Consider the following 13,041-nt stretch of genomic DNA (forward strand, 5'->3'; position numbering starts at 1 on the left):
CTGGTGACAGAGCGAGACTCCATCTCCAAAAAAAAAAAAAGAAAGAAAGAAAGAAAAGCAAGTACTGAGTCAACCCCAGTGTCATCACCAGCTGTACAGGCGACTTCTGGGGTCGGCCCACTTATGTAGACCCTGGCAGGTGATCACAAGGTCAGGAGTTTGAGACCAGCCTGGCCAATATGGTGAAACCCTGTCTCTACTAAAAATACAAAAATTAGCTGGGCGTCGTGGCTCACGCCTGTAATCTCAGCTACTCAAAAGGCTGAGGCAGGAGAACTGCTTGAACCTGGGAGGCAGAAGTTGTGGTGAGACGAGATCCCGCCATTGCACTCCAGCCTGGGCAACAACAAAGAAAAGAAAGTCAGAAAGAGAGCCCTTACCCAAAACTGACCATGCTGGCACCTTGATCTTGGATTTCTAACCTCTAGAACTATGAAAAATAAATGTGTGTTAAGTTAAAAAAAAAAAAAAACAAACTAGAGGCAGGCAGTTAATTAGGAAGAAAGGAAAGGATGGTCAAGCTACTCCTGGAATGGGGCAGTTTTTCTTCCCCCACGGGGACCCCTCTCTGTTCTGGGCAGTGCCTGGGACCTGCTTCCCCTGCACCATGGGCAACAGTATGGGCCCTTCTTCCACACAGCCAAAGATAAAGCTCACACATGCAGACGTGTTTCCATCAAATTGAGGGCAACGTGCGAGCTTGGGATCTAGAGGTTCAGGCTGAAATTAAGTGAGAGATGACATGGCAGGGCTGGGTCAGCTCCCAGCCAGAGAGACTTTTCCACGGGACACAGGAAGGCAGTTGTTGTTGTTGATATTGTTTTGAGACAGAGCTTTGCCCTTGTTGCCCAGGATGGAGTGCAATGGTGCAATCTTGGCTCACTGTAACCTCAACCTCCTCCTGGGTTCAGGAGATTCTCCTACCTCAACCTCCCGAATAGTTGAGATTACAGGCATTTGCCACCACACCCGGCTAATTTTCTTCTTCTTCTTCTTCTTTTTTTTTTTTTTTGTATTTTTAGTAGAGACGGGGTTTCACCATGTTGGCCAGGATGGTCTTGATCTCCTGACCTCGTGATCCACCCGCCTTGGCCTCCCAAAGTGCTGTGATTACAGATATGAGCCACTATGCCCCACCAAAAGCAGGTGTTTTTAGCTGCTTCTCCAGCAAAGATTATTTTCTCTGCCTTTCTCACTCCTTCCTGGTTACGCAATCCCTCACTCAACCACCAAACTCTGGAAAACAGAATTGCCTGTTTATAAATTAGCCAGAGCTATCAACAAGAAAGCACAGAAAACAGCATGCATTACCCTGCAATACAGACATACATCTAATATAACTTTTCACCACAATGGAGATTCAGGGCAGGCTGGGTAGAAAGAATCTAGCTTGTCCATGTCCATAAAAATAAAAACATGAATTTGGTACCTGTCAACAGCCCTCCTGCCCTTCTAGGATCTCCACCAGCTGTCAGGGCTGGAGGTCGGGGCCCAGCCGTCTCCCCAGGGAATCCCAAACCATTCACACGGGGGTGGAGGGGGCTCAATATGAATCAACACAGCCATAATCTTTAGTTACAAGCTCCCTTCAGTATGTTCCAGAAATCTCTATAAACCCCTACTGGGTGCCAATCACGGTTATTTTTCAACGTGCTGAATAATTAGGCTTTTTTTGTTGTTTGTTTGAGATGGAGTCTTGCTCTGTCACCCAAGCTGGAGTGCAATGGCGCAATCTCAGCTCACTGCAACCTCCACCTCCTGGGTTCAAGTAATTCTCCTGTCTCAACCTCCCGAGTAGCTGGGATTATAGGAATGTGCCACCATGCCCAGCTAATTTTTATATATTTTTTAGTAGAGACAGGGTTTTACCATGTTGGCCAGGATGGTCTCCAACTCTTGGTTTCAAGTGATCCACCCGCCTCAGCCTCCCAAAGTGCTAGGATTACAGACATGAGCCACCGCACCCAGTCTTGAATAACCAGGCTTTTACTGTGTCTCCCACCACATCAAATCACAAACATTTCCATGAATCAATTGTATTTCCAGACCAATAATTTGCTTATTTCAACTGGCAGGACACACCAATAGTTTTAATAGTGTTTTGTTTTTTGGAGACAGAGTCTGGCTCTGCCACCAAGGCTGGAGTGCAGTGGCTTGATCTCAGCTCACTGCAACCTCTGCCTCCTGGGTTCCAGTGATTCTCCTGCCTCAGCCTCCCGAGTAGCTGGGATTACAGGCATGCTTCATCATGTACAGCTTTTGTATTTTAAGTAGAGACAGGGTTTCACCATGTTGGTCACACTGGTCTCGAGCTCCTGACCTCGACCCACCTCGGTCAAGGGCCACCGCACGGGGCCCCTTTTCTCTTCTTATAATCAAATGGAAACCTGGCCATAGGGAACCCTGAGGGTCTGAATGGGCAGCCCTGAGGGACTCTGGGTTAAAACAAACATCAGGCCAGGCGCGGTGGCTCAAGCCTGTAATCCCAGCACTTTGGGAGGCCGAGGCGGGTGGATCATGAGGTCAAGAGATCGAGACCATCCTGGTTAACATGGTGAAACCCCTACTCTACTAAAAATACAAAAAATTAGCTGGGCATGGTGGTGCGCGCCTGTAGTCCCAGCTACTCGGGGAGGCTGAGGCAGAAGCATTGCTTGAACCCAAAGGCGGCGGTTGCGGTGAGCCGAGGTTGTGCCATTGCACTCCAGTCTGGGTAACAACAGCGAAACTCCGCCTCAAAAAAAAAAAAAAAAAAAAAAAAAATCATTCACCATGGTCTCTCTGTCCCTGGTGCTGCAAGTAAGGGACCTTGTCCTCCCCTGGCACCCCTTACTGCCTCTCTGCCAGACACCCAGCCTCTGGCTGAGCTGTTCCACTGTGCCTTATGGCCACCTCCAATGCAGCCTTTGTGTCATGGGACTCTGGTACCTGAGCCAGAGGAGGAAGTGTTGATCAGGCCAGCACCTAGTAGCATCAAGTGGCTTGTGGCAATCATCCAAATAGCCCCAGGAAATAAGGGACATTTACAGTGTTACAGCTCATCACGCTGACTCTCCTCTGAGTCACCCTGAAAATTCTGTTTCTGCCAAGGGACACCTCCTGGCCAGGATCCCCCAGTGGAGGGCTGTGGGTAATGCAGGCCCTTGGGGCTGGTGGCAGATATCATGCAGCTGAGCAGACCCTCTCCAAGGCCAATCAGCCTACATCCAGCCTGGCCTTCAAGATCTGGCTTAGGGCTGGGTGCAGTGGTTCACACCTATAATAGCCTACCACTGAGATGGGATGATTGCTTGAGGCCAGGAGTTCAAGACCAGCTTAGTCAACACAGTAAGACCCCATCTCAACAAAAAAACCAAATTTTAAATCAGCCAGGTATGGTGATTTTTAATCATGTTTGTAGTCTCAGCTACTTGGGAGGCTGAGGCAGGAGGATCACTTGAGCCCAGGAGGTCAAGGCTGCAGTGAGCTATGATGGTGCCACTGCACTCCAGCCTGGGTGACAGGGCCAGATTCTGTCACCCTAAAAAAAAAAATCGGCCAGGCATGGTGGCTCATGCCTGTAATCCCAGCACTTTGGGAGGCTGTGGCAGGAGGATCATAAGGTCAGGAGATTGAGACCATCCTGGCCAACACGGAGAAACCCCGTCTCTACTAAAAATACACAAATTAGCTGGGTGTGGTGGCACATGCCTGTAATCCCAGCTACTCAGGAGAACGAAGCAGGACAATTGTTGAACCCCGGAGTCAGAGGTTGCAGTGAGCCAAGATCACACCACTGCACTCTAACCTGGCAACACAGTGAGACTCCGTGTCAAAAAAAGAAAAAACTCTGATTAGACCTTGATGGGGAAATCAGGGGTGGGGTCAGCTTCACCAACCTTTACTCTCCTCTGCCTCCCTCCCTCTCTATTAGCAACTGCCTCAAGGCTCCAAGGGGATGGATCTAAACAGCCAGAGGGGTAACATCAGTACCAACAGAGCTGAGGTTGCTGACCCCGCATGAGCCAAGCTGTGCCTGGTAGACTCAGCCCGTCCGAAGGCTTCCTCATCCAGACGTGTGGTCATAAAGGATACACACAAGTGTCTAACACGAAATTAGCCCTCGCTAAAATGAATGCTGCTCATTCCGAGAGTAGATCCCTGCTCCTTGCAGAGGACTGCAAGGAGCTTCTGGGTTAAAACAAACAACAAACAAAAATTATCCTCCTTCCCTCTCTGCGGGAGCCTCCAGGAAGCCCCAGAGCCAATAGAGACCATAAACCAGGACACAATGAACCCAGAGGCCCTGTGAACAAGAAACAACTTCTCCTACAGCTCTTGAGTAAAAACAAAGGAGCTAAATTCATTTGGGGGCATTAGCATTCCCAAAGGATGAAGAGGCAGAGATAAGAAGTGACAAAGCCTCACTGTGTACTCACTCTCTTCTTCCACAGAGTACCAAGACCTTTCATTCCCAGCCTTTCCATGGCCCTAGTGAAAGGCTTTCTTTAGTTTCTTTCAGGCTGCTTTTCTTCATAGTCAAGAACAGATTTTCCTGTGAGTTTTAATACTACGGGGTACAGGGGCAGTTGCAGAAAAGGAATCTGCTATCAGGATGCAGCATTCTAGAAACTTACATGACTCTGCAATTAACTATAGGCCAGAGCACAATAATTCTTCCAAGATTTTCAGTAGGAAGTGCATAAAAATCTGGGGAAAAGAAGTTACATTTCCGGCCGGGGGTGGTGGCTCATGCCTATAATCCCAGCACTTTGGGAGGCCGAGGTGGGTGGATCACGAGGTCAAGAGATCAAGACCATCCTGGTCAACAAGGTGAAACCCTGTCTCTACTGAAAATACAAAAATTAGCTGGGCATGGTGGTGCACGCCTGTAGTCCCAGCTACTCGGGAGGCTGAGGCAGGAGAATCGCTTGAACCCAGGAGGCGGCGGTTGCAGTGAGCTGAGATCACGCCATTGCTCTCCAGTCTGGGTAACAACAGTGAAATTCCATCTCAAAAAAAAGGAAGTTACATTTCCATTGGTTGTCTTTTTGAAAAAGTAATTTATAGTAATATTATAGAGCTGTACTTCTGTTTAAACACAAAAACATAATGGGAAGGAATAAAATATAATGAGAAGCCAGGAAAAGCTGGGTGTGGTGACTCATGCCTGTAATCCCACTGTGGGAGGCTGAGGCTTGACCCCAAAGAATTCGAGACCAGCCTGGGCAACATAGTGATGAGAACCTGTCTCTATAAAAAATTAGCCAGGCTTCGAGGCTCATGCCTGTTGTCCCAGCTACTCAGGAGGCTGAGACAGGAAGATTGCTGGAGCCTGGGAGGTCGAGGGTGCAGTGAGCTATGATCATGCCACCGCACTCCAGCCTGGATCAAACAGATACACCCTGACATGAAGAAAAAAAAAAAAGGTAAGGCAGCGCAGTGGCTCACGCCTGTAATCCCAGCACTTTGGGAGGCAGAGGTGGGCAGATGACAGCGTCAGGAGTTTGAGACCAGGCTGACCAATAGGGTGAAACCCCATCTCTACTAAAAATATAAAACCTTCTTCCTTACGGTCCAAAAAAACACACAAAAAAACAAAAAAATACAAAACTTAGCCGGGTATGTGGCGGCCTGTAGTCCCAGCTACTCGGGAGGCCGAGGCAGGAGACTTACTTGAACCTGGGAGGTGGAGGTTGCAGTGAGCCGAGATCATGCCATTGCACTCCAGCCTAGGTGACAGAGTGAGAAAAGAAAAAGAAAAAAAAAAAACAAGGAAGGAGGAAACAGAAGAAAAGAAAAAGTGAGAGAGACATGATTTTATAATAGACCTGAAAGGTTTCTTTTTTCAGAGACCTCCCAAGGTGCCAGCGGAGATTAGGAGGTCCATACTGGGGGCGTCAATGCCCGTCCTGGGGCTAAGTTATATCTGAGGCTCTGTACAGCCAAGTCATCCTACCTGATTCCAAAAAGGCCAATTAATAAGGGGAGTCCTGGGCCGGGCACAATGGCTCACTATAATCCCAGCACTTTGGGAGGCTGAGGGAGGTGGATCGCCTGAGGTTGGGAGTTTGAGACTAGCCTGGCCAACATGCTGAAACCCCATCTCTACTAAAAATACAAAAATTAGCTGGGCATGGTGGCACATGCCTGTAATCCCAGCTACTCTGGAGGCTAAAGCAGATTTGCTTGAACCCAGGAGGCAGAGGTTGTAGTGAGCTGAGATCACGCCACTGCACTCCAGCCTAGGCAACAAGAGCGAAACTCCATCTCAAAAAAAAAAAAAAAAAAAAAAAAATCAAGGGGACTCCCTCCATCCCCTACTAGTGACTGTCTTCCACATTTAGGATTCATGCCCAGCCCACATAAGGAACTTTTGAGCAATTAGGTACACAAGACACAGTTGAAGCTCTGTTTTAAGGCCCATGGACTACCCCACTTTTTGCTCTCTAGCCAATAGGCTGATTCAAGGCTAGGCGCAGCGGCTCATGCCTGTAATCCCAGCACTTTGGGAGGCTAAGTCGGGCAAATCACTTGAGGTCAGAAGTTCAAGACCAGCCTGGCCACCATGGTGAAACCCCATCTCTACTAAAAATACAAAGATTAGCCGGGCATGGTGGCCAACGCCTATAATCCCAGCTACTCGGGAGGCTGAGGTAGGAGAATCGCTTGAGCACTAGAGGTGGAGGATGCAGTGAACCAAGAGTCTACCACTACACTCCAGCGTGGGCGATAGAGCAAGACTCCATCTCAAAAAAAAAAAGCCAGGAGGCTGATTCCTTTTCAAGCATCATGCATGGCCGGAGCCATCCCAACAAAGCACCAATTCCCAGCCCTGCTCAGCACTCCAGGAAATGAGACCTGCTGGGAACTTCTGCCAAAGAAACCATATCAAGTCAGGGTCGGGAGTGCCGCTGAACCTCCCGAGGGGTCAGGCACTGAGCTGTCACTCCATAAATCCTTTTCGGATGAATGGAGCAGAATGCCATTTTAAAGAAAAGGGGAGGAAAGGCACGACACAGAGAACAGGATGAAAGAGAAGCCTGACTTTAGTGGAAATTCATTTGATCCTTCAGTGTGCACAAAATCCCAACAGTCAAGATACAGGGCCAGGTGCAGGGACTCACGCTTATAATCCCAGCACTTTGGGAGGCCAAGGCAGGTGAATCATTTGAGGTCAGGAGTTAGAGAACAGCCTGACCAACGTGGTGAAACCCCATCTCTACTAAAAAATACAAAAATTAGCCAGGCATGGTGGTGCATACCTGTAATCCCAGCCACTTGGGAGGCCGAGGCACAAGAATCGCTTGAACCGGGGAGGTGGAGGTTGCAGGGAGCTGAGATTGCACCACTGCACTCCAGCCACGGGGAGGGAGCAAGACTCCATCTCAAAAAAAAAAAAAAAAAAAAAATACAGGATGGGAAGCCCGACCTGGGGAGAGATGCCCCAACATTCCAACTGCATCTCCAGTCTCAGGGGTCGTCACTGCTCCCGGCTGGCTCAGCCACCCAATGAATGCAGCTGCTGTTGGCAACCCTCACCCCCTCCTCAACTCCTCTGATGCCTCCCCAGCTCACCTTCTCCCTGAGTCGCCAGCTGTCCCCACCCAACTTCCTCACCTTTGTCTTTAACTGGCTCTGGACTTCCTCATTCTAAAACAAAGCTGCCTTCTCTCTCCTCAGTTCCCCTCTGTCTCCAGCAATATTTTCCCTGCCCTTCTCCCCCTGTACCCTGACACACTGACTTTTGTTCCCAACTCTCAACTATGCATTTCCTAAAGACTCCTCAAGGACTAAATCCATGACCTTCCAGCATCCTTCTGACCTGTCAAGCCCTGCTCCACTAAAAAGACTGACCTCTCAGCTTCCTAGACACCGCCACCATTGTGGCTTCACTCCCACTCTCTACCCACCCCTAAAGCAGAAGAACTCTTCCCTTCTAGCCCAGATCCTTTCACTCAGTACCCTGACTGCTTCCCAACTGGTGCCACCCAAAATTGCACCTGCAGCAAGGGCGTCAGCATGGCTGTGGGCCCATGGAGTGTGCTCTCCAGTGGGACCGCCATGTGGATATCCCATGGGGATCTCAAGTCTACCCATCCATGCACTAGCCTCATGTTCACCCCATCTCGAGGAGGCGCATAACCAGACACCTCAGGCAGGCATTGTGATGCTTTTTTTTGAAACAGGGTCTCATTCTGTTGCCCAGGCAGGAATGTACTGGTGTGATCTTGGCTCACTGCAGCCTCCACCTCCTAGGCTCTCCGATCCTCCTGCCTCAGCCTCCTAAATAGCTGGGACCACAGGTGGTACCACCACACCTGGCTAATAGGCAGGCATTTTGGATTCTCATTGGCAGCTCCTTCCCTGCCATAACCTGTCCCATCAGTTCTTTCCTTCCCTACCAGACACTGCCTTTTCTCCAGGTCTATCATTCCAACTTCCTCATCCCTGGATGAGGCCCCCTGGTCTGAACTAAGGGTACAAGCTGGTGGAAAGAATGGGTGACGGAGGCTGTGTTTACAATGCCTTTTTCTTTTTCGAGACAGGATCTTGCTCTGTCATCCAGGCTGGAGTGCAATGACGTGATAACTGCTCACTGCAGCCTCGACTTCATGGGCTTGGAATATCCTCCCACCTCAGCCTCCCAAGTAGATGGGATTACAGGAACACACCACTATGCCAGGCTGATTTTTAAACTTCTTGTAGAGATGGGGTCTTGCTATGTTGCCCAGGCTGGTCTTAAATTGCTGGCCTCAAGCGATCCTCCTACCTCAGCCACCCAAAATGTTGGGATTACAGGTGAGGCACCCTACCCCACCCACAGCACTTTCTGTCACTGACTGTATCATCAATAGTCCCTAACAGAGAAGGAAGGGCAAAGATGGTAGGTATTAAAAGGGGCTAAATCCCCCCCAATGCCTCCCTGCCTGGGTCCACCATAGCTTCTTTCCCATCCCTCACCCATTCACCATTCAGGGATCAAAGTGGTCTTTCTCATACACAAATCTCAAAGGCCTGGTCCTGCTTTAAATACTTTGATGGATTCCACAGTTCCTAGGTCAATCAAGATGCATGACCCTGAACTGCCTGGCTCCCACTAACATCTCCACACCCCAGGGGTCCCTACAAAGCACTCACAATGCCACAGCTCTCAACAAGCTGTTCCTTCTGCCTGAAGGGCTCTTCCTCCCCTTCTTCACCTGGACAGCACCTGCCTTTCATTCGGCCAGCATTTTGTTTTAATTTTTACTTTTTTAAATAAACTTCTTGTAGAGATGGGGTCTTGCTATGTTGCCCAGGCTGGTCGGGAATGCCTGGCCTTGAGTGATCCCCTGCCTCAGCCTCCCAATCTACTGGGATTACGGGTATGAGCCACCATACCCGGGCCGTATTTGCTTTAGGTCAAATTGGCTCAGGTCATAGATGAGGAAAGATTCGACATCAACACCTTTTATTTTCCTAAGACAAACAGACTCTTTGAACTGGAATGACTTAACATGGAGCAGCACAACAATCGTTACAAGGTCTCATTTTGAAAACTGATTCTTTTTTTTTTTTTTGAGACGGAGTTTCGCTCTTGTTGTACCCAGGCTGGAGTGCAATGGTGCAATCTCGGCTCACCACAACCTCCGCCTCCTGGGTTCAGGCAATTCTCCTGCCTCAGCCTCCTGAGTAGCTGGGATTACAGGCACGCGCCACCATGCCCAGCTAATTTTTTTTTGTATCTTTAGTAGAGACGGGGTTTCACCATATTGGATGGTCTTGATCTCTTGACCTCGTGATCCACCCGCCTCGGCCTCCCAAAGTGCTGGGATTACAGGCTTGAGCCACCGCGCCCAGCCGAAAACTGATTCTTTTAAGTAAAGCAATTTTGCACCCCTGATTCTCTCATCCAGTACCAGAGAAACTGCCTCTAAAAAACGTGGCTAGGTGCAGTTGCTCATGCCTGTAATCCAGCACTTTGGAAGGCTGAGGCACTTCAGGTCAGGAGTTTGAGACTAGCCTGGCCAACATGGTGAAACCCCATTTCTACTAAAAATACAAAAATTAGCCAGGCGTGGTGGCACACGCCTGTAATCCTAGCTACTCGGGAGGCTTGCTTGAACCCAGGAGGCAGAGACTGCAGTGAGCCAAGATCACGCCACTGCACTCCAGCCTGGGTGACAGAGTGAGTGAGACTCCATCTCAAAAAAAAAAATAATAATAATACACTGGGTGTGGTGGCTCATGCCTGTAATCCCAGAACTTTGGGAGGCTTAGTTGGGTGGATCACCTGAGGTCGGGAGCTCAAGACCAGCCTGACCAACATGGAGAAACCCAGTCTCTACTAAAAGTACAAAAATATAGCCAGGCATGGTGGTGCATGCCTGTAATCCCAGCTACTCAGGAGGCTGAGGCAGGAGAATCACTTGAACCAGGGAGGCTGAGGTTGCAGTGAGCCACGATTGAGCCATTGTACTCCAGCCTGGGCAACAAGAGAGAAAATCTGTCCCCCATCCCCGCCCCCCCCCACCAAAAAAAAATTAGCTGGGCTGGGTGGTGGGCACCTGTAATCCCAACTACTCGGGAGGCTGAGGCAGGAGAATCACTTGAACCCAGGAGGCAGAGGCTGCAGTGGGCCGAGATTGCACCATTTGCACTCCAGCCTTGGCAACAAGAGCAAAACTCTGTCTCAAAAAATAATAATAACAAATTAAAAAGTGAAAACACCCAACTGTGCACCTTTCCTAGCTCCCTTGGTCATCCAGTCTTTCCCAGTGCGGTGCCAACAAGTCCTCCCCTGGGCTGGCAGACCTGGAGGACTCCCACAGGAAAACGTGTTCTGGAAGGCTTGGGCCCACCCCTCACAGGTGTACTCCTCTTGCTGCCATTTTCCCCCAGGTGCTGGTGGAGTTCCAGAGCTACACCTGTTCAGAGAACAATCTGCGGAGGAAAGGTCCCAGAAAGAGGCAGCAACTTGTGGGAGGCCACACAGCAATTTTGTGGGAGTAGCAGTCAAGCCCTGGGGCCTGAGGACAGACATAGGAATTCCCAGGCCAGGCCTCCTCCTGCAATTCCATAGCCTGTGATCCTCTGTCCCAAACGCCACGCATAATTAGAAGCTATAATCCTGTAATTCCATGATGACATCTTTGAACTTAAATATACTTCAAAACTACTTTTTTTTTTAACGCTAAAAGCAACTTCACAAAAAAGTTTTCCCACTCTGTCCCACACTATCCTGCCCAGGGCCCCTCACCAGTGAGCAAAGCCCAAGTCTGCGTCACCTGGGAGAAGGAGCAAGACGCCAAGACCATTTAGGAACTGGATCCTTAGGCTTTGAACAATCAAGAATTGATTCGTTTGTGGGGAAACAGTTTCACTTCCCTATTTATAATTATGCACTGTCGTATCTATTATAAAAACAAAAATCAACAACAATCTCTACACCCACTCAGTGATCCCTGGCCAAAGGCCAAAAGCTATTTTTAGACTCCCTCCAGACTTAGAGGGAGGAAGGCGTGGAAGGTATAACCATGACGCCCGGCTCCAAACTGTCTTTGTAGTCCAGGTCCTGCCGCCTGCGGGTATCCCACGGCCCCTGCTCCGCGGGCTGGGGTCGCTTTTGAGGCACTGAGTTCCCAGACTGTGATCTTCTGGGCAGAAGGCGGCAATGTGAGCCCCAGAGCTGCCAGGACGTGCCAAGAGCCCGCAAGGCCCGCCCCGCCAAGTCTCCCGGACAACAAGATAAATCCGCTTTAGCATACAGTGAGACGCACAAGACCGCGGGCCTCACCTGCCGCGCTCACGCCCTCCAGGGCGACCCGGAGCCGAGGACGGGGCAACGGCGGAGGCCCGCTTCCACCAGCAGGTCTCCCCTGCCCCATGTAAAGTCCCACAGGCGGACGTGGAAGCATTTTGGAGGCAAAAAGAAACAGCTGGCCAGGCGCAGTGGCTCGCGCCTGTAATCCCAGCACTTTGGAAAACAGGGGTGGGAGGATCCCTTGAGCCCAACCAAGAGTTCGAGAGAGAGACCCCAATTCTACAAAAAATTAGCCTGGCGAGGTGGCGCGCCTGCAGTTCCAGTTACTCAGAGGCTGGGGCTGGAGGATCGCTGGAGCCCAGGAGGTCGAGGCTGCAGTGAGCTATAACCGCGCTACTGCACTCCAGCCTGGGCGACAGAGAGAGACCTAGTCTCCTCAAATAGGAGACCGCCAACCCTCCTGGGATGGTCTTTCTATCTCCACCTGCAACGCGCCCAGAAGCCAAGGGGGCCAGTGCAGCCAGGAACCGGTCCTTTCCCCAAGCACTAGGGATCGCAAGCGCGGGGGGCATGTGGGGGAGGACTAGAGCACCCCTCCAGGTCCTACGCCCGCACCTGCGCTGGGCGGCCACATGCGCCTCCCATACTCCCAGCTCAGCCCCGGATGCCACCTGCCCTGGACGCCGGGAACACCACCGCCCTCCTTCCTCCCCGCCTGCCTCCGTCCGGCCAGAGCCGGCCCAGTGCGCCCCCTCCCCCTCCTGGCCTGGTGGACCCCGACCGCGCGCTCCCGCAGCCTCTGCACGGCCTGGGAGGAAAGAGGTCTGGAGCCCGCAGGTCCCCGCCCGCCCAAGGCCTCCCACCTTACGAAAGTAGCCATCGTTCTCCTTCTCCAGCGGCTGGGGGGTCGCAGGCAGCAGCGCGTCGGTCATGCTGGCGGCGCGGGCGCGGAGGGCGGACTGAGCCGCGGCGGTCAAGGCTGGCCGGAGAGGACGCGCGGCCCCGCCCCTGGCCCCGCCCTTCCCCTCCCCTCCACTCCCGCCCAGTCCCACGGGCCTCCTAGTCCCGCCTGGGACCCAGCCCCGGAGCCCTAGAGACGCTCCCTGCCCCGCCCCGGGCCCCGAGCCCGCGCCCCTAGCGGCGGTCGTCACCCAGAGACCTGCGCCCTGGGCGCGGAGCCTTGGGGTTGTCTCTGGATGTCGTGACTGGCTCACCTTTGCGAGCGCTGCGAGGGCGCAGGGAAGGCACAGAGATGTCAGGGGCCGGAGCGAAGTCTCTGTCTGGGGACCTGCCCCCTGTCCTGGAGGCCGGGGAGT

General features: G+C 51.5%; 1 protein-coding gene across 1 annotated transcript in view; it reads right to left on the reverse strand.

The window, feature by feature from the left end:
- The window catches only part of RHPN2 (rhophilin Rho GTPase binding protein 2), a 75,726-nt gene extending 63,040 nt beyond the window's left edge, over nt 1–12,686 (reverse strand). The window contains exon 1 of the mRNA XM_035284293.3: nt 12,589–12,686. Within this exon, the coding sequence (XP_035140184.1) occupies nt 12,589–12,657 (69 nt within the window). The 5' untranslated portion in view covers nt 12,658–12,686. The remainder of the gene's footprint in view (nt 1–12,588) is intronic.
- Between the last annotated feature and the right edge of the window lie 355 nt (nt 12,687–13,041).

Source organism: Callithrix jacchus, chromosome 22, assembly GCF_049354715.1.
Source record: "Callithrix jacchus isolate 240 chromosome 22, calJac240_pri, whole genome shotgun sequence".
Taxonomy (NCBI): Eukaryota; Metazoa; Chordata; class Mammalia; order Primates; family Cebidae; genus Callithrix; species Callithrix jacchus.